The 24,062-nt window shown below is 43.5% G+C and overlaps 1 protein-coding gene across 2 annotated transcripts in view; it reads right to left on the bottom strand.

The window, feature by feature from the left end:
• FGFRL1 (fibroblast growth factor receptor-like 1) overlaps positions 1 to 24,062 on the bottom strand; it is a 173,465-nt gene that overhangs the window by 87,928 nt on the left and 61,475 nt on the right. For both annotated transcript variants that reach the window (XM_017820767.1, XM_017820768.1), the window contains exon 3: positions 2,086 to 2,358. In XM_017820767.1, the coding sequence (XP_017676256.1) occupies positions 2,086 to 2,358 (273 nt within the window). The remainder of the gene's footprint in view (positions 1 to 2,085; positions 2,359 to 24,062) is intronic.

Raw genomic sequence — 24,062 nt, 5'->3', positions numbered from 1 at the left:
CACTGGAGATGAGGGATGTAAGTAATCCATCAAAAATGGTCTGCGCAAGAAGAATGCACAATGGCACACTGTGAGACGGGGAAGGAAGGTGCAAAAGAGTCTAGGAAGTACTGGTTTTTACAACAGGGATGCATGGAGATGAACGATACCTCAGCCCATATGTCTGCCACACTTTTAGGTTAAAGTTATCCTTCTCTTGGCACTTGGTGATCAATATTTGTTTGCATAGGGCTCAATCTCACACCCACAGAGGCCAGTGGGAGTTTGCCATTTCCTTCCACAGCTGCCTGACGAGGCTCTAAATAACTAGTGTTTGTGCCCAGGGTTGTTCAGTGCCAAATATAATGAACACTATTGTTCTTAACACAATTAAATTTGATAATCCAATTTCCCTGAGCAACTGAATTGGAGTTTTTGTCTCAATCTTTCCTGAATTCTAGTCCAACTTTTACCCTGTGCCTCCTGGCTTTTCCCTTTCATTTGCTTCAGCTGTGCTACCAGGAATAAGGTAATAAGTCTTCTTTGACTTACAGATGCCTTGATGCCTCTGCCTTGGAATAATGGGATCTAGCTTGGTCTCTGAGCTCCATAGAAGATACAGCATGACATAGAAGATCAAAGACTGTGGCAACCTCCACATATTGCAAAAGCACAAGCTGGACTGAAACAGCTTCCTATACCATTCCTTTTTCCCCACCAAAAAGTCTGGAAAGCACATTCAAAAGGAGTCTGTATAGACGTGACCTGTATGACTATTTCCACTTCACCATTTTTGTTCAGTGTAGCATAAAGAAATGGATGAATGTGGCTAAGAAAAAGGTGAACAAGGAAAACAAAATCCCCAAACTATGTAAACAATAAGGTGACTTCTGCAGCTCTATCCCACTGATGCTGAAGGAGTCATATCACCAGAGGGTTTCCCTCATCTAGGCATCTCATTCCAGATAAGATATTTACATTCTGGTTTCTTTCCTATACTGGCTGTGCAGCAAAGTGCATTCTCCAAGAATCACCTTGTTATCGGGTGATAATCCTTCATCAAGCAGCAGCAAGTGTTTGCTACATGCTCTGAATCCACAGCAGCCCTTCCTCTGTAGAGGTGAAGAAGAAATAGAAAAATACCAGGCCAAGTGCCAACCAGTAGGCAGCTGGAAACTGCCCTGAACTCTGTCCTCATTTCCAGTGTCTCACAGAAACAGAACTTCGTAGACCAGATACTTGGAGTGCTGATCATGCAATAGGGTGAGTAAGACACCTGATCTCACACCCTGTTTTGTAACCCTCCCCACTGCTCCCTAAGCATCCTCTAGCATGCTGATTTTCACCCAGCTCTTTCCCTTCTCACAGACAAGGATCAATGAACCTATTTTTGTGGCACCTTCAACAGAGGAATCTCTGATTACCCTGAAAAGTGTCTTTGGGAGTCTTCAGGAATGCTCAGTCCAGCAAGCGACCCCAAAATCTCACCGCTGGGCCAAGCGAGCCCTTTGAAGATGGCCAAAAGCATTGCCAGTGAACCCATGGCCACTGAGACAGCACCTGAAGCTTTTTTAATCCTCCCTCCATCAAGAGGATTTCTCAGGAGCTGAGCATCCCTGGGTTACATGCCAGCTCTGAGCTTTGTTTCAACCCAAATATTATTATTCCTGAAGACACCAAGCTTTGCAAAAGCTCAGTACATGGATCTCCCTGCTGTGCATTTTTATACGGGTGCCTCAACATTTGTTTTGAGAACTATCCTGTTCCAACAGCAAATATAAAGATCAGTGTGACCTCTCCTTATCGCACAGCCTTTCCTGTGTGGAATTCATTGTGATCTGGGCCCTAGTGACTATTGCATCATTTCTGCTTATTTGTAACCTTTGGCACTGCACAATCTTATCTGCCTGCAGCCGGCTGCAGCAGAAGATGTGCAGCAACACAGCCAGCTCTGGCAATCCTCAAACACTGGAAAGGGTCAGTTAAGAGTGGAGGTCAGTAAATGATTAGCAAAGCAAATCTGCAATCACTGACAGCTACGCAGACATCAGCTCGCTAGCTCACCCCACAGCAGGTGAGGCCTGGCTTTTCTCCAGCTCTACTCACCAATTACGATCAGGGTGTAGTTCACGTTGGTGCTGCCGAAGCCGTTGGTGGCTTTGCAAATGTAGGTTCCCGCATCTTCGCTTTCCACCTCCTTGATTTTCAGCCCTTGCTGAAGGATCCGGAACCTTGTCCAGCCGCTGTGGATAGTCCGTCCATCCTTCATCCACATGGTGAGGGGAGGGGGGTCGCCTTCCACCGGGCACAGGAGCTTGATGGTCCTCCCCAGCCTCACGGACTGGCGGTGAATCACTTTATCGGCAATCCTTGGGGGGCCTAAGAAAGAACAGAGAGAGGAAGAGCTGTCATGACTTTTGCCAGTGATACAGCACTGATTCAAAGCCAAGTCATTAGTCAGGCCACTGGCTGCTATACAGAGATACAGTAAGAGGTGGTAACCGAAAATCACTTACAACCAAGGCTAAAAATGCAGGCAATTACAGAGGGATACAACAACAGAGATACTGGTTTGTGCAAGACCTGAAGCTGCAGCCTTGCCATCATCAGCAGCTCGAGTTAACCACCCAAGGAAGCCTGATTCTCAGGCTCTCTTGCTTTTCCAAAATTTCCAGCATTTTCCTATCGCAAGAAGGAGTCCAATACCCAAACTATTCCGCTGTATTTGGTAAAGAAATTGTAGTTGTTTCAAATTTAACACCTATCCTGAAGGCAAAATTAGTAACAGGACTGGTACTTAAAACAAAACACTGCCCCCCCTCCAAATGTTATAATCCTTTCTTGTTGTATGTACAGTAATTCCCTTTAATAGTCACCAGATGGGCTTTATCTGAGACACATAAGCCTGCAGTTGTTGGACACAGAGCGTTCAGCAGGTAGTGCTTCACTCAAAGATCCAGTTTAGCCTGACATGTTAACACTGCTTATAGTCCAAAAGAGGATATTTTTATAAATGGCCTTAGCAACCCTGCTGGTTTGACCTGCCTGGCAAATATTTGCTCTTTGTAAAAGGTGATAATTTCATGCAAAGCAGAGTGTCCCTGGAATGCCACAGAGTGAACACACTGTTTGCCACATGATAACAGGATGCACTTGGACAGGCCAACATTCAGAAAAGAGAAGTGATAAAGATTCCAACAGTGGGATGGTCCCATAGATGAATTCCAACCAGAATTTCTTCCTAAGGCTCTGAAAAGTTGAAACAGAGAGCCTTTTTCCCACATCTGCCTTTTCTGCCGTTTTATTAATTGCACAAGTTCCTCACACAGACTGTAATAGCAATGCTCTTCCCAGAATAGTCTATTAATGGGTGTGATAATAAGTGTCCTGTTCTTGCATAAGGACAAAATGTTTTGCTAAGGATTGCTGATGCTGAGTTGCACCCAAAACCCACAAGATGTTTGTGGGATTTGGAACTGTTCCCTCATATTTTACTCCTGTTTCTAGTTTTTTGCAGGATTGGACCCACAGGGGATAAGCTACAGAGCTCATATTTGCACTTCCTCATGACTAATTCCTATTATTCCAAAGTCTGCCTGATTTTTCCCCAGCATGACTAAGGCAGTACATACAGTACAGCTCATGAATGACTACAGAGCTGCTGTCGCAGTTACTCATGTTGAATCGCACCCATGAATTTCACAGCTTTGCTGCTGAACAGAAATGCTGCTCAAGCTGAGAAAAGAGTTGTGAACTAGGTTGAAACTCATTAATGAGTTTAACTGGTTAAATCAATGGGTCTTAGAAACACACAGATTCTGATGAACTTCTGATGACCCAAAGTAGGGATCTTGAGAGCACTTTTTCTGAAAAAGTCAGTCCCTGGCAAAGAGAACACCCACCCCTGCACATCTTCTGCAGGGCCCTGTGGGACATCATCTGAGCCAATGGTGTCTTCCCAGACTCCAAGGGAACTGGCAAAACAACCATGAGAAATCCAATCCTGCCTTTCCAGGTCTTTAGAAGCACTCCAAACCACACTGTTAATGTTCTTCACCTTGGGAGACCTCCAACCAACTCTGTGGTTGGAGAGATAATCTCAAGATCCTTCGAATGCTGGTCTGACACAAGTCACACTGCTGAATCTTTTAAAGTGGAAATCCACCCATCAGGAGGGGCCGTGTGTATTTGCTTGGATAAAGCAGAATTCACCAGCATTGGGTGAGGATCCAGCCCCAAACGCAGCTACATTTCCCTACAGGGTGCAGTGTCTTGCTCAGTGCACAGGAGCTGAAATGTCCACAGACTTGTTGAAATTCTGGGTTGGCCTTTGGAGAGGTCCTTTCTGACCCAGAGCCCTACCAAGCCACGTCAAATTTTAAGAGTAGCTTCACTGCAATCTGCTTGTGAGCCAGGATACTACTCCATGCATATTCAAATGACAAAAACAGATCTATAATTAGTGCTGGGGAAAAATGTTTGGTGCAGGGCAAGCAGGGACAGTGAGAAAGAGCACCCTCCTCACAGCTCGGAAACCTGTTGTAGCTCCTTCAAAATCCCTTTCCTTCCGACATTCAGGTTGACTCCTGATGAATTTTGAGACCTGGAGGAATCAGATAGTTTCCCAGTCACGTCATGTGCTTCTCTGGGTCAGGCTGCACGAGCAGCACTCCTGATGGCACCAGAGTTACCTTTGGATCTGTCACATGTTTGGGTCAGCAGTAAGCTTGGTCCTCCTAAATGCCATTTTCCTTTGATTGACCTTTCGTTCTGAGGAATTGTTGGATCACTCTCTGTCACAGGATCTATTCACAGACCTTTATGACATTTAGAAAAGGGTGCGTTTCTTAGAGCCTTTCTGACTGAAAAGAAAAACATTAGCGCAGCCCTTCATTAGCTCCTTCAGCAACTTTCTTGGTAAGACGAATGAAAGTCTCCCCCCGCTGTTCTTTCCGCTGTGAATTTTGCCAGATACAGCATGCACTTCTTAGTAGGGTACAGCCCCAGGACAAAGATGCTAAAGCCTTGCTTCTGTTCATTTAGTGCTGTAAATACTCCCATTTTATTACCTATCATCTTTGCATTAATAACTTTCTGCTCAAGCAGTACTGTCTGGAATCAGCACCTTCACATGTGCCAGAGGCTTCAAAGGCCCTGGCAAGCCAGTGGTAGCTGGACCTCCTAAAGCTGGGCTACAGCAAGAATAAAATGATATCATCACAGATCTCTGTCTCTCTTTCTCATATACAGGCATTCACTGGGTCTTATTTCACTACATATCTGTAGAGCCCTGTCTCAGGACTGCAGCAGTGATGAATGAATGCTTTTCCAGTCAAGACACACTTTGGCGCATCTTGCCACTCTATGCTGTCTGTTTTTGTAGGGGAGGCAGGGGAGAGGGGGAAGTGTGTTTTGCAGAAAGGCCCTTCTCCAGTATCCCCTGGGCAGCAGGTGCTACTGACACAGAGCTGCCTCGCACGAGGTACCACAGAAATCCCACACTATCCAGGCAACAACATCTTCCCCCTCTGAATCCATACACTGAGCTGCCCAGCACCGCTCGGGTTCTCCTGGAGATTAATGTCCAGGGTTTCTCTATGCCAGTTCCATCTTTTGCTATATGAACAGAGCAAAAAAGGTGTAGTAAAAACATGCTGAGTCCCTAGTTTCCCACATGCAGCACTGGTACTGATGGGAGCTTCTCAGCTTCCAGAACTGGCCCGTAAATATGCCAGGGGGTGGCCAGGAGAGCAGAGTGCCCAGTTAGCTCTCCCAAGGCGCTGATTTGGGAATGTCCCTGGTGTCTGATCCTGCAGGGCTGGGGCACTCACTGTGTGTGCTCACAGCTGAGTGTGGCAGTGTGGGAGCAGAGCCCAGGGCACAGCCCGGGGCCACCGGCTGGATACATTTCTACAGCTGCTTAGAGAGGCAGAATCCCAGGAAAGCACCTGCTTCTTCACCTACAGCTGCCAGGGAGGTAAAAACAGACTGAACCCTGGCTGCTGCTGACTTCCCATCCCTCGCTGCTCTAATGCAGCAGTAAAAGACAGATGAAATTACTCCTCGAGCAGCCACTGTTACAACCTCTGCTGTCTTAGACTTCAGCTTTGTATTGTGTGTGAGCAGAAAAGATCTGTATTTTGAGAGCAATACCCTCTGGCTGCTCCCTATAGCACTGCCCTTGCCTTGTTTGTGGGCAGGGCAAGAACTGGAGAGCAACGGCATAAGGGATCATTCTGAAACCTGAAAACATTTTGTTAAATCAGACTGTTAAAATTGTGACTTCTTATATTTACCAATGCAAAATTAATGCTAATATATACCATCTCTCTGGCTGGGGTGGGGATCCTGTGAATTGCCATGTGCTTGCAGCTGTGGGCCAAAGCTCCAGATTGGATCCTTTCAAGACAGAGTAGCAGAAAGCAGTGCTCTCTGGTCCTGAGTGTAAATCCTGGGGAAGGAGTCCCTATGTCATGCTCCCCCTCATTTCTTAACCATTAGGCAGCAATTCTTGAAAACATCAGCCTTTTTAAGTGCTGAGAATCTTCAATCTGTGATGCTCTTGGACATAGAAATTACTTCTTCCAGCATTTTTCCATAGGATGTGGGAGAAAAGGACAAAAACAAGGCCCTAGGTAGATATTTCATCCAAATTACTGACACATACATTTTCATAGTCAGGGAGTGGGGGGGAATGGCAAGGAGAGAAAACAGTCACCATTCCTTGCTTCCACTCTTGCAGTTTTTCACCAGGCAAAGGCAGCTCTATAGCCACAGGGCACTGCTTTTAAGCCCCACCACGGAGGAGAGGGCACAGCTGGCTCCACGGCCTGTGCGAACAGAAGGAGCTCTTACAGTAAGTTAAGCCCCACTTCGACACAAGCCCAGTGGGGGAAGGTTTTCTTCAGCCCCCCTTGTCCTCAACCCAATAGTCTGAGGGAATCATTCCTTAATACTTTGGCTGAGGGGGAAGGGTGGGGTTTGACATCCGCGGATGTGACTTGGGAAGAAGTGATGAGAATGCAGCTGCCTCCCCCCCGTGCTTGGTTGTTATTTTTTCTCCAAACACAAACTAAATATAACTTTGCCCCATAACATTCAAATCATTTTAGTTACTAGAAGGGATCGTGCCTGGAGTTCCAAGGGCCAGGGTGCAATCAGGCTTAAAATATAATTTAAACAACCCAGAACCTACATTTTCCACCAAGTTATTTTCTTGCTTGTACTTTCCCCATCTGCAAATACATATAAACACACCCAGAAAGAAACCAACAAGCCCAGCCAGATGCCAAGTTTTCTGCTCAAGATCATATAAACTCAGTCAAACGTTAACAAGGAAATGCCATGATCACTTCATTTGTTTTAAATATTTCTGCTCATATACATGGAGACATGTGTGCAGATTTATTTGCCTCATTTACGAATACAAGCAACTGGAATCTCCATTCTGTTCCATTATATAAAAGACAGATCCTACACCTGTCTTACTGAACAGCTGGGCAATTTTCAATTTATATCCACTATCCTACACCACAGAAAAGTCCCACTTGCTGCTCTGCTGCTGACACTGCTTTACTAGCATTCCTGCTCTCTTCCCCAGTGCCTTGGAAGGGATGGTGGTTGCCATTTCTTGCCAAGAGGAGTTATGTAAAACCCAAGAAAGCCTCTTTGCTTTAGCAAATAGCTATTTCCGGGAAGCAGCAAAAACAATTTCTAGAGGCGTATTTAAGGCACAACAGTGGAATAGCCTGGAGCTTCCTGTCCATATTTCTCACAGTCAAAAACACACACACATATAATTATATTTTCCTGGACTGCATTGCAAAGTTCATGCACTCGTTCAACTCATACATGTAGTAAACATGATTTACAGCTCTGTGTGAAAACCCTCTAGATATATGGTGTTTTGATAGTGACTCAAACCTAGCACTATAATTTAGTAACACCTAGCAGTGAAAGCTAAATGATTTCCCACTCCACATTCCTAACTTTCCATGAACCCCTTTTTAGTGCTAACCTGGGGAGGAGATACTGCTTCTACAATTGTTTGGACTTTGCCTTGCTATTCCTTCAACTAAACTGCACACTAACGTCAGGCTTCACATATGGTGAACGCACCAGCACTGACCCACGTCCTATGAGACCATTTGCCATCATACAGTTCAAAGTGAACTTTATTAACACATTAAACATAATTACAAAGAGGAAATTCCAAGGAAGGTCAACAAGCCTGGACAGTTTCTTGGAATGGAAAGTAATTTATAATATCCACATACTGTATTGTAAAGTTTATAAAGAAGTTAAATAAGTTTTAAGAGCCCCATGGGTTATGTATATTTTACTATTTAATACCAAACACATTCACTTTCCATGTCGATAAGATTTCTTTTGAAGTGCTGTGTTAGCAAATTAGCAAAGTCATTTACCAAGAAGCACCCAAACAACCCATCAACACATGCATGGAATTAGCATCACAAGCTGAGGTACCACAGGCAGTGTGTGTCCTACAAGGAGAATACAGCCAAGCAGAGAAATCCTTTATTACAATAGTGAGATGAAGGAATTGGACAAGCATCACCAACCAAAGTGCTTGTTTAGTGTGAACATAATCTCTCACACCAACGCTTGAGGCAACATTTGGCCTTCACCACACTCATCACTTTAAAACCCGAACCTCCAAAGTCCTTAGTGCAAGGGTGGTACACAGCAAAATTGATTTCTTTCACCTTTCTCATGCTTCAAAATGAACATAGCTGGAAAGGACAACCTAAAAGCCATGCTTGAAACATGCAGCCAGAGTTGCCTAACTGGGGTATTCACTACTACAAAGCTGGGCTGGACAACTCCCACTTACAGGGGAGGTTTAAGCCTTTCTACAATAGTTTAACCCTCTCTTCAAGACCAACATGAGGATTATACACTCACACTCCCTGCACATTATTATTACCATTATTTGTATTGGCATTCCAGCTGTAATGATGGATCAATGGATGGAGGCCTCTCTACACTAAGGGCTGGACAAACACTACCAAGGAGCAAATCCCACAGGGAAGGGCTTACAAAGCAAGGATGGCACATGAGTAGGTGTTCCTGAAAGAGGGGAATTCTTGGCTCTCTGCACAGTTGGAAGCCATTACATGGAGAGCAGAACTGATAAAAATGCTTTTTGAGAGAGATAAAAGGATGAATGTGTTGCCCATGTATCCCATTAACTAATGGAATAAGCAGTTCAAAGGACTGGTGAATCCAACCTCTTTTCATATTTTCAAAACAAAACAGTTTGCATTTCCAAAAGGTATGCATTAGCCAAGTGAAGTAGGGGTCAGCGTAGGGGTAACTGGTCCAAATGCTTTGGTATGTGACATGAGGAGATGAGATTAGATGAGCTAATGGGTCCTGCTTGGCTTGAAAACATAGGCGCCCACAGACAAAAACAATGCTTATCAAAAACAATCAAAAGATTAAAGAAAAAACCAACAGCATCTCTGTAGAACAAAGACTCCTAGCGAGGAACACAAAAACACCACAAGTATTTGCTGACCAGCCCCGACTTAGATTTTGAAGCAGCGGACTGTTTGCAGGATCAGTCTCTAGTCTTGGGCTGCATGGCTGAGCCAGACAAACTGATGGAGAAAACAGCCTTGTGGATCCATTTTACAGCAAGTGAAGTGCCATATTTTCTCTTTCTTCCCTACCTCTGTGGTAGGAGCTGCTTTCCTGATGAAATGGATATTTATTGATAGCACAAGAAGTGCTTGCCATATTTTTACATGAGTAATAACTAGCCCCTTGGGTGAAGGCTGCCAGTAAATTTCCTACTCTAGATGTTCCAAAACTAAGAAAAATAGAATATTTGGGAACATGTTCCATTTAATTAAGTGCCCTGCATACACATTTCACTGACATTTAATAAAACAGTTATTGTATGTTAAACAATTGGCACTTGATTATTGCATAGATTTATTGCAGTTCAACAACAGCAGATGAGATACATATCTCTTACATGGTTTTTAAATCCTTTGAGCATATGTTTTCAATAATCAGTTGGTATTTATTTAACATGAAATTACCATCTTATTAAATTAAATGTGTATGGGTGACATTCAATTTCAATTGTTGCCGAACATTTTTTCAGCAGCAAAAAAGAGTAACATTATCCCTTAGGTTTTGAGGTAGCAAACGCAAAGGAGAGTTAGGATTACTTCAAATTACTTTTGAAGAAACAGACTTCATATGCTAGAAGGTTTCTCCTCTAGTGTGGAAGAAAAGATATTATTTATTGTTTCTTAAGTGCTGCCAGTGGGCTTAGCGTGAGCCAAAAGAGAGGACTAACATTTCTGCTCTAAGGCTAAAATTATCCTGATGGTGCAGTTCAGATATGCAGTTCAATGGGTAACCAGAAGACTTTCTTTAGAGAAAAGTACAACGAAGGTGTATTGGCACACGTACCCACACAATCTACCTTTTCCATTCCCATTCAAGAAGGCAAGCCCATCTGAATAATGGCATTCCTAATTTGAAGAGCATTTTTTTTTCAAAAGAAATGGTCTTAAAATATGTTTTCAAGGTTCTAAAATTAATTTTTTTATTTTTTTTTTTAGCCTCCTGCTTCCAGGAAGAACAAACTGCCTAATTCTGGAAGAAAGCTAGAAATCCTTTGGCTTGAGGGAGGGGAAGAGGATCCAGAACCCAACTGAAAATCCTGCCCCATAACCTGAACCTGCTTTCTCCAAAACTACCCCAAACCCCCGAGCATCTCCACCACAGGTCACACAAGGGACCATTCCTGCCAACATAAGGCATTTGTTTGCTTCCCATAATGTCTGGGAAACAATCCAGTCAGGCAGCCCTGAACTACCTTCTGGGGTGAATCTACCATAATTTTAACATAAATATGATTGTACTGTGCACTTCCAACTGCTTCCCAATCATGCAAATCCTGCTTCACAACCCCAGTGGATTTCCCAGCCAAATTGCTTACCATCTCCAAGACTTTCAGTAAAAGAAACCAGATACTCTGCAAATCTCAGTTTAATGCACTTCTTGTGTATCAGAACTCCCCTTCGAGCCGCCGATTGCAATCACACTCCAAACCCCAAAGCTCCAAAGACAGGCATTTAGTCTGAGCCAACCTGTTCCAATTTTTGTCCCCTTCTTTTCCTTCCTGCCTGCATGCAGTATTTTGTCACCTATCCATTTTATTTGAACAGCTCCTAGAAAACAGGACGCCCAAGTTCACGTTTGGTGACACAGATTCCCCTTGAACTTTGGTTGTCAATATTTAACCCAGTCTAAGCACCGTGCAAGGTTTAATAAGTAATTAGCCATTTCCCTTACAGACAGATGCTTGTGTGAGCACTGTGCAGGCAGGAAATTGTAAGTGTCATTGTTTATGTCTGCAGGAAAACAGAAACCACGATGGTTGATTCCGTGCCATATGCAGGAACGATGTGAACGAAGACTTTTAAACAGTTGATTTGCCTTCCTGCTGGTCCACAGTGGCAACTTCAGCTGTACACTGAGACAAGAGCCTTCTCATTTGTATCCAAGGATTCAGTTTTCCTCAAAATACTCTTAAAAATATTTTTAAACAGATTTTTCTCTAAGGGATGAAATTGGAAAAGACTTTAAACTCTTCCAAAGGCAATTGCCTTTGCCAATACCCAGGATGGAAAAGGTGTGATTAAGTGCACTGAGGGCTCAGAAAAAAAACAACATCTTGAACACTCACTCTCGAACACAAGACATGGCCAAAATATCCATAAGCCTTCTGCTGTTGGGAAATCATCAGTGCCCTGCATGGGAAGGCTGCTCTTAGCCCTCTCTTGGCTCTGGCCTTGTCACTGGGGGCTTCTAAGTTTGGCCACCACAAAAGCGTGGTAACAACTGTTTGAGGGTGACCACAAAGAGATAAACATTGTGGTATTTAAGAACTGAAGATATTTTTGGAGGCTTCTCTATAACAGAAGGCATTTCTAGCTGAATGGTTGAAGAGTAGGCTTGGTATGGAGTAGCATAAATGTTTTTCCATCAGAAAATTACATTTTTGTCAAGAACTAAGACTTTACCTGTGGTTTTTTTTCCAATACTCCCCCTTTCAGGTTGAGAAACCTTTTGTGTAATAATTTTGCCAAATCAAAATGAAACACATGCAAACTAAAAAGTTGTGATTTTAAAAGTGTCTTGATTAAGCAATAGTAATATTTTTTTAATTGGTTGCTGTATCCCTAAAATGTGAAAACGGTTTTGAATTTGGGCAGAAATAAACTAACATACATATACATATACACATATGCATATATATATATAGATACACACACATATATATATAACTTGTCTTGCTCCAAAAGAAAAATGCAGTGAGGCAACTCCTTAGACAGCAGCATTTTAAAGTTCTGCCTGAAACCATTTACTATTGCCCTACCAAAATGTCCAGTTCATGTTAGGTGTGATGGGAGCTGGCTCTTTCCAGCTCTCTCCAAATTAACTGTCGTCATAAAGGTCTACCTTAAATTTGCCCACATCGGTGTCTTAATTAATTTGGACTAGAGGTGTGCTTTAAGATTAATTTTTTGATCTTCCCCACCAATTATACTTCGCTTCACATCATGAAGCTGTTTTGGTGCACATGGGCTGAGTGGCTTTTGTATGAAATTGAGCTGCAAGGGGCGTTCTAGTTCAGATGAGCATTTAGTTCACAGGACCAAACAAAAGCTATTCTGAAGTGAAATACTCCTCTGAAATGGGGGTGCCAGGTCCTTAACACCAAATGCTTTGCTTTACAGATCCAATCTTACCGAAGCCCATCAGCTGCTAATGCAGACAGTCAGCAATTAATTGCTAGCTGGGTCCCTGGTAAAACAACAGCAGAAGCTGTGCTCTTGCATTTCCATTAATGAGCATTCATTCTACACGACTAGACTGGAGCTGACCCAGAATAAACTCCCAAAATGCCTTTAGTGTGAACATCACCTCCTCAGCACCAAATATTTCACTTCAAAGATTTTTTCCTGTTGTGCCACTCTACAGGCTAACTTGGACACACCTGTACATCTCTTCCAGGAAGGGAAAAGCCCTAAATGCACTTTAAAATAAAACTTTTACAAGGCTGAGTCAGTGAAAACTTACATTTAAACTCAAGAGACACCATGTCTCCTGCATATAAAAACAGGGAAACCATCAGTGAATTCTTATAGCATTCACATCTGGTTCCTGCTCCCCAGACACTGAAGCACACATTACCTGATGTAAAAACAAAAGATACCTGTGTGTATTGGCAGGAGACAGGACTTCTTAATGCATGAAACCCTCACACCTGCAGAATATTGTCAGATCTTGCATAGGAAACAGCTCCAGGCCATACCCAAAGGAAAGTAGTAACACTTTCTTCAAATGGATGGACTCTGAATGCCACAGCACAGCATTAAAACATGCAATGATGCCTGCACAAGTCTGTGCACAAGTGACCTTCTTTGTTTTATCTCTGGCAGAAATTTGTTTTATCTCTGGCACAGTCCGAGGGCTGAGCTGGTGCCTTGGACAGGGGGTAGTGCAGGTTTCTGCAGCCTGCCTGCACTTGGGACAACTTCAAACAGATCCACTTCCTCTGCTCCTCCTCTTCTACATGATGGTTTGCTCACAACAACAATAGTGCACTCTTATGTGGCTTTATTAGCTTTACTGTCAGGAGACAGTGAAGACTTGTTGTTCTGTTAGACTTACTATGTCCAATTGCACCACCTGGGATTGCCAGAGGCTTTGCTGTAAAGTTCTAGGACTGTTCAGCTACTGAAATCAGATAGAATCAGTGCATTTAATCTGCTATGTCCAAAGCTTTGCTGCACCCCTTGATGCTCAAAAGCTGCTTCACTTCATATGGAAGAAGGTATTCCTCCTGTACTTCTACTGCACACCAGTGTGGCATGTCTCAGGATGAGTGATATTCCCAACCCAGCACCTAACAGTGGGTCTATTCTGCCAAAATTGAAATATTGAAAATAAATATCTAAAATACAAACCCATTTAAACTCCCCAAGCTATTCAAAGGATTTGGAAATATTTCTCCTTTGCTGAAGATCCCATTATTGCCTGTCTTTGATCTCTATACATCTGCATGAGTACATCATGATCGTGCTAATTATTATTTGATACACAAGCAAACTACCAACACCCTGTTCGTGGCACAGCCTGTTGCTTTATTCGAGCTGCCCAAATCTCAGCAGCTACAGAGCCTATGGGAGTTCTGCTGACACCGACTGCTCCGCGATTTCAAATGACGCCATTCCACTGGCGGGCTACGCACTGGTATGTAACATCATATCCATCAGGTAGATAGAGCTGCACTGGAATATCAATTAATGTGCAATCCTATTACCTCAGTGTCTGGTAATGTACAGCCCCAGCTACCCTCCTGCAAGTGTGCACAGGGGGAGAAATCTGGAGAGCACAGCAGCTCTCCAGGAAAAGCCGTGCATGGAGAAATGTCTCGTTGTGTGATTACAGAGCTGCTGCACATCCCTCCGCGCACGTGCGGGTACCAGCACACGCACAGAGCATCAGCTGTCAGCAGGAATTCCTGACTGCAGACTAAACCATTGCCACAGTCTGTCTGCTCAGCCTGTCCTGGTCGATGCACATCTGAGCAACTTGTCCACTCGCATAAACGTTTCTGAGCTTCTCCGCTCATGGAAATAGGAGGTTTTAGTGTTGCAGTGATCTGAACTTGTTCTTGAGGGAAGCCATGGCAGAAATCACTCTGTGCTGCTCACTGGCCTTTCCAAGAGAGGAGTCAAGAGGTCAAAACTCAAGGTCAGAAAAAAGCAGACACACAGGCTGTACCTGAGGCTGGAGAAATCAGCACGCTCCTAATCAGTCACTAATCCCCTAATCTTTATTGCATGTAAATTCCAATCCCTTCCCAATGGCTGTGCCATGGTATTCTTCAATCTGATTACAGTGAAACCCCATTGGAAGACTCATCGATAAAAGATGGAAATGTGTAAAATCAATTTGCTGTATATCACAAACAGCACTGCACATCCCTTCAGGGATCAAAGAACCGCCATCCAATAGCAACAAATAAGGGGCTGTTAAAAACGCTTTTTATCTAATAGTGGATGTGATTATTTGACAAAAGACAAAATTCACTTCCGAAGGGAGAACAGTGCTGTATTGTTTTACAGACAGTAGAGGATCAGTTGGTGAGTAAGGCAGAAAAGGCAACGTACAAAAGGCCGTCATTTAAGGCCATGCTTTAAAAGCGAGAGGGCAGAAGACAAGAGGAACTAGATGCACTCAGACTCACAATTTACTGGCAGGAGTTCAAACTCAGCCAGCAATCTCAGCTTTACCTCCAGAAGGTACAGTAGGAGAACTGTTGGCACGGAATAGCTGGTCAATGAATTTGTCATTTGGCATTTATCTTGATATGAAGCAATAATCATTGGTAAGACTGAGCAAAACTCTCCAGATTTTGGTCCTGAGCTCAATCAAGCTTTGCCTGAAGTGCCTTCATCCACAGGATCCACAGCTCTGGTCCCCTGGGAACAGCCTCCATTATTGCTAACTACAGCAGTTCTTGGTGTTGAAAACAATGAAAAACTGATAATACTTATAAAAATAAAATACCTTGGCAGGATCTCACTCTCATGTCACTTTCCTACAGTGAGTAGAAGGGAAGCCAAAGCATCCTTCGTGTAATTCACCAGAAGACAGAGAAAAATACTAATTTAAAACAAAGTAGAGGCCAATCTGACTCCTGTGTTTCATCCATTGAGGGGAATTTGCCAGCATTCATAATTCTATTTTTCAAATCTTATTATATTAGGCGCTTGTTTGTTACTGTCTCTTTTCTGAGGGCATAATCCTGAAGGAGACTCTCCAGTTTATTTGAACATGAAAGGAAATTTGTGACCTTTGCGATCGTGGGGAATCACTAAATGCTCTAAAAACAGGAAGCAAATAAATAAAATCCAATTTGTTGTAACATTCATGCTATTTAAGCCAGACTACTGGTTTTCTGGAGTTTGACCCAGGAGTGTTGAACATGCAGGATTAGTAATGTGAGTGTTTCCCACGGAAGTGTCCCATGTTATTTATTTGAGCATCTTCATGACATGCATTTACAAAAAGTTACACTGGCTGTGACATCCAATAACTGTAGGATCTAAAATAGCTTATGCTCCATTCACCCTAGAGGAGATTATAAGCAGGTGTCTCTCCTAGAAAAACTGGCACAGTACAATCAACAGGGAGCTGGCTCATATTCCCAGATGTTTGTCATTATGGGAAGGAGGGAGAAAAAGGGACATTTGGGTCAATAAAACCACACTGCTACTCTTGCAGCACCTACAGTCCAAGAGGGACTTCAGTAGCTCAGCTCTGCCATTGATAAAAGTTTTACAAGACCTCTGCTCCAAACAGCCCTGAAATCAAAGGTCTGTTTACTTAGCCTTTGCTTGCTGGGCTTTAGGATAGTGCAAGGAAGATCAAAGGAGGGACCTCGTTTAACATGTCCAAGTACACAACCAGCAAGTCTGTTTATGTTGGATTCCTACACACTGAGAGTGCCGCTGTCTGTCAACACTTCAGGCTCATTTTCAGCAATATTGGGTGAGGAGGGAAATATTCAGAAAGGCCCCACAGATTTCGGTCCTGCTGAAACAGAAGTGAAAGTCAGAGCAGGGAGTTCTGCTTGTAACTGTGACTGCCGAGGTCAAACACAAACTCCTTGAAGGGAAAAAGAAACCTTCACAGGTCAGAGACCTCTGGTCTCTGCTGAAGTGTTACACCATTAAAATGCAGCTAAAGTCTGCATGAAAAGCTGGAAAAGACAATTCTGGTTCTGCATTATTTGGGTGCCACCTATTTTTATCGGCAATGCACAGCGAGGCTGAGGTAGTTGGTTTGGCACTGGTAAGGGATGACACCCCGAGCACCTAACACACAGAAAGAGGTGCAACAGCAATTCACTCTTCCTGCAGTCTCCCACTGACACCTGTACAAGCCCACACTGGGGATGGGGCAGTGTGCAATGACAGACCATTTATTAGCAAAGCTTAGTTTTCAATGGCCCTGCATTCTGTAGCTTTATTTCCCAGTGTCTATTAGGGGGCAAGAAGCTGATGACTTATTAATTTATTTATGTGCTCGTTTGTTGCTTCTGCATTAATTGTCTCTCTATTTAGAAAATTCATCCAGGTATTTAGAAGAGGCTGAAGCCATGGTCTTTGCCTCAGGCATGGTGGTAGTGGGATTTTTTTTTTTTTTTGCAGCCCTACTACAATCACTCCCTTCTACATGACTTCTCAGTTCCAAAAATTTTGAATTCAGTATCTCTCACATCAGTCCTTCTCAAACAATGTGTGTGAAATTGGCTTATAGGCTTAAAAGCTATTGGAAAGGATGGAGATGGATCAACCCTCAAAAAATGTCACCACACGAATCTCATCTCTTTAGGAAACCAATGTAAAGACCCCAGACACAGAGAGGTATGGAAAGAGCTCTCAAACAGCAGACAGGTGGTATTTAACTTTGGAAATAGAGTGCTTTCTTTGAAAGATTTATCTGAAGATACAATCCCCATCTGATATCACAGCAGAACAGCAGAACCTCCATTAGTCAATCAAATGACAAAAGTTGGGATGGATCCACTTTATGCTGATTTCTTTTACTTTTTTTGGTGCTTCTGTAAAAGTTTCCTAGAAAAACCTTCTCATGTTCTGATCAGTGTTGCTCAGAAGAAATAGAAACCCAGGACATGCAGAAGTCTGTAACCAGTGTTAGGAAACCAAGTCTCCCAACAGACAGCTGGTTCTGGAGGTGCCTCCTGCAGATGCCCTACATCTCCCTCTGAAATACCCAAAAAGACTATGGGCAGCATCAAGGCACTGGATTGTGCAACCCATAGATGAGCCCAGCAGAGGACTGTGATTCAAAATAGATGATATACACTATTCCTCCATCTCCCACATGCTTTGACCTCAGATCACCTTTATTTCACTAGATGAGAAATTGAGACATTTTTTGAAAAGCACTGCATACGTGCTTTGAGATTCTCAGTTGATGGAACCCTGAGTGGCACTCGTGGGACAGAAATGGAGCCATTTGGTCTGAATTAGACCAGTCTGTCATTTGCTTTAGGAAAACAAAACATACAACTCACAACCAAACCAACAGTTACTACAGCTGTGACCAGACAGGAATCAGCAACATCATTCCCACAGCAACACAGTGTACACGCACCTTATTCCCACTGCTGTCCAGGCTTAGGGCAAAATTGATTCAGCCCTAACTCCCCATCTGAGCATGCCATTTCCAAGTGGTTCTGTCCCAGAACTCTCTTGCACTGATGGGAGGAGCCCATGTAGGAATGAGAGACAAAATAATACCTGCTGCTTCTTCCCTTGGCTTCAAAGAGGAGTAAAACTTTATAAGGTAAAAATATGTACAGAGCATGTGGAGAATCCCACACGAACTGTGGGCTGGAGGAACCCCATTAAGTCTCGTTCCCATCTTGAAAACAGAGACAAATAAAAGGAAAGGTTAAGGCAGTCTCTTAGGTCCTTGATAGTCAGATAGCAAGGGCCACACAAGGTACCAAAGTGCCACAACTGCACAAAGTTGGGGACACCTTCTTTCTTGGGGTGCTGTGAAGACACACATCAGATTGCCAGGCCCCATGCGATCACGGGGGTGCAGATGGAGACCTAGATGGATATGCAAGTCCCAAGACTCACCAAAGAATCTTCACTGTTTTGCAGGGGAGACATCTTCCCTAACAAGACAATACAGCCAGCTTTGCTCCACTTTATTCCACTGCCTCTAGTCAAAATCCTCATCTACACTCCTAAACTGTTCCCTCCCCCTCCTCCTGGCTTCAGTATCCAATCCCTTCATACACTTGCAGACAGTTATTGTCCCCTCAGGTGTCACTTAGCTGAGCTACACACATATTTAACAAGCAGCTCTTTTAATCTTCTCACATAAATCAGTCCCCCCAGTTGTCTGATCCGATCATCCAGGCCTGTCTCTCTCTGTCCGGACGAAAACCTTGTCTGTCTCACTGACATCTCCTGGATGTTGAGCTGTCAGCTCAAGCTCAGAGCTCTTAATCTTACTCCCCCTTCCCATCTCCTTCCTTAATTGTTGCAGACACCACTACTGTCCTGCCTGTCGCTCAGGCCCACAGCCCAAGTGTTATTTTTTACTCTGCTCTCCCTCTAGATCTTCCCATCCCGGCTCAGACCTTGAGCCAGAGTCTTTCTGCAGCTTGTTGATAAGCCCAGCCCTGACTGTCCATCCACTCACTTGCAGTTTGCATCCAGACTCCTGTCATGTCATCATGACTCCTCTGCTCCAGCCTTGGCGAAACACACTCTTGCCTCATCCATATTAATCTTTTTCCAGGCACTGGTCTGGCCACCTCCACTTCTCTTTGCATCTACCTCTCCCTTTCCCTGCCACACCAAACAGCTGCTACTTCTCTTCACTTGTCAAGGCTCCTCCTGGCCTCTTCCCACTCACTGTTCTATCACCTCTTCCCTACCAGAGGTCCACCCTCTTCCAGCTGTACCAGAATCTAGGCTCTCTCTTCACTTTTTACATTTTTCAAAGAAAATATAAGTGCTTTCTGCCAGGCTGCCTGCCTTGTGTGGGAGCAGCTCACCCTTGGCATTGGCTGAGACACTCAGCTCTCTCCCTGCACATGGCCCCTTAAAGCTTTCCTGCACCGAGTACCCACCGTGAGCAGCTAAGCCTGGCACCTCTGCAGGTCCTTATGGACAGCACCATCAAACAGCTTTAAATGAAAAGAGGAGAGATTAAGATTAGATGTTAGGAAGAAATTCTTTGCTCAGAGGGTAGGGATGAACTGGAACAGGTTGATCAGAGAAGCTGTGGATGCCCCATCCTTGGATGTGTTCAAGGCCAAGTCGGACAGGGCTTGGAGCGACCTGGTCTACCGGAAGGTGTCTCTGCCATGGCAGGGGCATTGGAACTAAGTGACCTTTGAGGTTCCTTCCAACCCAAACCATTCTCTGATTCTGTGATTCTATGCTGCTTTGCTCCACCCATCTCTGTTTCTTCCTGCCATCAACCTTCATCTCACACCCCCAGGTAGCTCTTTGGGCACAGCCTTCTTGCTGTGTCCAAACACTTTGCGCAGTGGGGTGAAAGTCCTGAGCACAGCAGTGACACACACAAATCATGCTAATCACAACAGCCTCACTAGCACCTCTCTGCTGATTATCCTCATTTCTGCATCCACAGCATTAACATATAATTGCATTTTAACAAGCTTCATTAGCACACTGCTTTGGTAAAGTTTAACACAGCCCAAGCACCCAAAGAAACCTCATGGTGCTTTTTTCTGCTCAATATAATTTTCAAGGCTTCCGTAACCTGATTTGTTAGGAATAACCTCAGGGCTGTAAAGCTTTTCTTCTGCCATCCAGCAATTAAGGAATCATTTGTCACGGAGCAAGTCAAGCTGCAGGGCAGGAAAGCCCTGTGCAATACAATGAAGCTGTGTAAACCCTAGCCCCCAGTGCAGGAATGAAGTGAGCATCCCTCCTCTCCTTCTTCATTAGCTGGGAGCTGGTGCTCAGGTCCTGTAAATTCTGCACAGTAATGCAGCAAGTAATGCAATTCTGGATACAGGCAGAGAAATGCCTGTATGCACCCTGCCAGGGTACACTAGCTGTGGCTCTGCCCCTCCTGCACTTTTTTTGGACATTGTGCAGAAAGGTAAAGAGCCAGCTGCCAACCCATACTGTTGGCATGAGTTGTATAATGGAATAGGATTAAGAAATGGGCTGCAAAGGTTTTTTAAATGAGTTTTATGAAGCTCCAAAGGATAACTGAAACTCCATCATTTTTTAAAAGATACTTACCCTGGGAAGAAAAATGTTAGTAACTTAAAAATACAACAAAAGGAGCAAAGGTAGGTGATGAGTTTGCAACACTCTGGATGCCTTGAACTGACCTAATTTGTCCACACTGGCATCCATAACAGGCATGAAACACAGAACCTTGGACAGACCAGGGCAAACTGTGGTGCATCCAGGACTGGATCAGGATGTGACCTTGGGCAGCAGCTCCCAAGGGACACACTCCACATTTCAAACAGTTTATGGTCTCTTAATTGTTCATGTACCCACTGACAGATGCAAACACGTACATGGAGGACAAACCAGTCTCACATTAGAAAGAAAGAAGGGAAAGCTCGTACATCTATTGAGTATGATGAGTATTTCTGTCTGGCTAAACCTTTGCTAGTTTTAATACTTTCTCCAGTTATCTGAGTCACATAAAAGTCAAACTCTTTCTCAAGCATTCCTGGAAAGATGCTTCCTGTTTTGGTGATGGAGGGAGGGTATTTTTAAATAAAAAATGATCTGACTATGCTGACTGTGTATAATGCCCAGTCACAAAACCAGAAGTAGTTTTGCAGATGGAAGTTGTTACCTGATTTTTTTTTTCCTTAACATCCATAGTAGCCAGATTAAGGAACTGCTTGCGAACCTCAGTCTTTGTTTCCAAAACCATATGTATGAACAGCGTGGCAGGAATAGAAAGCTCTAGAATATCAACTGCTACACAGCCACAGACAGCTGTCTGTGAAAGCAGAAAACATGGGGTTAATGGTTCTTTTATACTTTTCTTTTAGGACTTGCAGACAACTGAGGACTGGTATGGAGATCATTGATCACTGCTGGAAATTCCCCATGCAAAGAGACACTCTGATCTTATGAAGTGTGAACAACACTCAAATCCCATTTATTTAAAGGGAGATCAAAGTTGTCCAGCATTTTGTCAGATATTCTAAATCTATGGACAGATAGGCTCCCACCTATCTGTGGGGTTCTCCTCCAGCAAACCCATCTCATATCTCAATTTGTCCATGCTTTGCAATTTTCCAGCTTATGCACATGAAGAAGAAAGAAAAACCCAGTTGCTAACTATCTGATATTACAATAGCACATTCTTTAGGGATATACACTTTTCACATCCTACTACCATTATTTTAACATTCAGAGGTAGAGGAAAAACTTTCACCCATCCGCACCTTCCTCCCCCTTAACCAGACAAATAAGGCATTCAGCTTGTCTGAATTTAAATTTTTATTGGAGTTGATCCAGCAACCAGAGCGCATTGCTAGAAGCCAAGGTCCCGCTTCCTTCAATACACCTCCTTCATTCTGACTCCCTGCTTTTGTACAGCTTTGGTAATCTCAATCTGTGGTCAGGGATAGGATAAAATTTCAGCTATTTCCCCCCTCAACTGCACAGAACAGGGCTTGCTCTTAAATCAAAAGCCCTGCACCCTAAACCTCTGGTTAAGTACTTAACTATAGGCAAGTCTTTGAAATCATCACAGGCTTTTTTCTTTTCTTTTTTTTTTTTTCGCTTAGATATATCTTGAAAACCACAGAAGTAAACCAAGTTCTTGGGAATATCAAAGGTATTCACAGGAAACTGGGGGAAGGGGGCACATAAGGTGGCTCCCCAATGCTTTCTTGTCCTGATCCTCTGAAGTAGATGGCATTACCAGTCCTCATCAAGAATGTAAAATTTCCTCCCTTATCCTCCAGGGCATGAGAGAATATTGTTAACTTTTCTGGAAGCATTAGGAGCAGACAGCAACTGGAATCCAAGCAGAAGTCACATTTCTGTCATTGCCTTGGTAAATGACCTCCACCTTTCTGCACAGGATGGTGTGGGTTCCCACATACCTTCTACTAATGTTTAGATTTTCCTCTCTCGGTGTTTTTCCTTTTTTTTCCCCCATTCCCTCTCCTCTATACAAATAGTAATTCAAGAACCATGATCAACCCTTCACTTGGCTTCAGGTCTCTTGCATGGGCTAAAGTTACCTCCAATTCTCCAGCATGGTTTGGGGAATTTATTTATATTCCATGTTGTAGAGATAGACCCAGTGTCTTGCCAAGGGCTCGCATGGGTCTTACAAAAGGAACACTGACAAATATTTATGGAACCTAAAGTGAAATTCAAGACACTGTTAAAATAAAGTTTGCTTTAGTTTTTTTTTATTTTCCTGAAGAATTGACCTGGCTTTCTTGGCAAAAAGACTAATCCAAATGCTATTGGTATCTTAACAGCTCATAAGAACCACATGCTTCAAATAAAGCCATTACTATCAGACACGCTGAGTGGTTCAATTAAACAAATATGAAAATAGACACTTCATCCTGCTTTAACTAAGTGGGATCATTTCACTCCTGAATCCAGACTGACAATGAAAATGATATAGTATTTATAGAGTAGCTTTTTATCCTGAAAGATCCCAAAGGATTACACAGACCCTGCTTCACACACTACCGAGATGCTGCCACTTCCAGGGAGGAACACATGAGCTGTCCCACAGCCCTGAGGAATGGCACATGGCAATTTAGACAGAGAAGCAGAAAAGAATTTCACATTCAGCTGAAACTATAGAAGGGAATTTAGGCAAGCAGAATGGAGATTGTTTGGACTGGAGTACATCCAGCACAGAGGAGGTATAGTAATCTGGTGTTTTAAATATAGAAGTTAAGGCAAAACAATAAAAGAGTTCTTTTAAACTATCCAAAAAACCAGAATTTAGGGCAGAAAGAGAAATGCCATCTTGATGATTAACAGTTTCATTCCTTCCCCTTCGGTTGTGCATGGGAAATTCTCTAGAAGATGCTCTTGCTCACTATTCCCTTCAGAAATGCAATAACCTGAACGGGAATTCTCCAGAAGATGTTCTTGCTCATTATTCCCTTCAGGAATATAAGAACCAGGACTAATAATACTTTCCATAGCTGCCTGTTCACATAAGGATGACATAGGATACATTATGAATTAAAGGCTTCAAGAAGCTTTGTCTGGCAGTCTCACGCACACTGTAGGGAGGGAAAAAACAAGTCCATCTACATCACAGATCGACTGCTACCTTGATCCCTGCTGGATCTCTGCCCCATTTCACATCAGCTGCATTGCAAAAGTAATGCAGCCCAGCATGGAGAGAGTGAGAGACTTGCCCAAGGCTGCCCTGTGAGTCTGCGGTGGCAACATCAGGAATCCAGTTTTGAACCCCAG

The sequence above is a fragment of the Lepidothrix coronata genome, unplaced genomic scaffold (genome assembly GCF_001604755.1).
Source record: "Lepidothrix coronata isolate B3197 unplaced genomic scaffold, Lepidothrix_coronata-1.0 Scaffold85, whole genome shotgun sequence".
Classification (NCBI taxonomy): Eukaryota; Metazoa; Chordata; class Aves; order Passeriformes; family Pipridae; genus Lepidothrix; species Lepidothrix coronata.
This window is presented reverse-complemented; position numbering and strand designations above follow the sequence as displayed.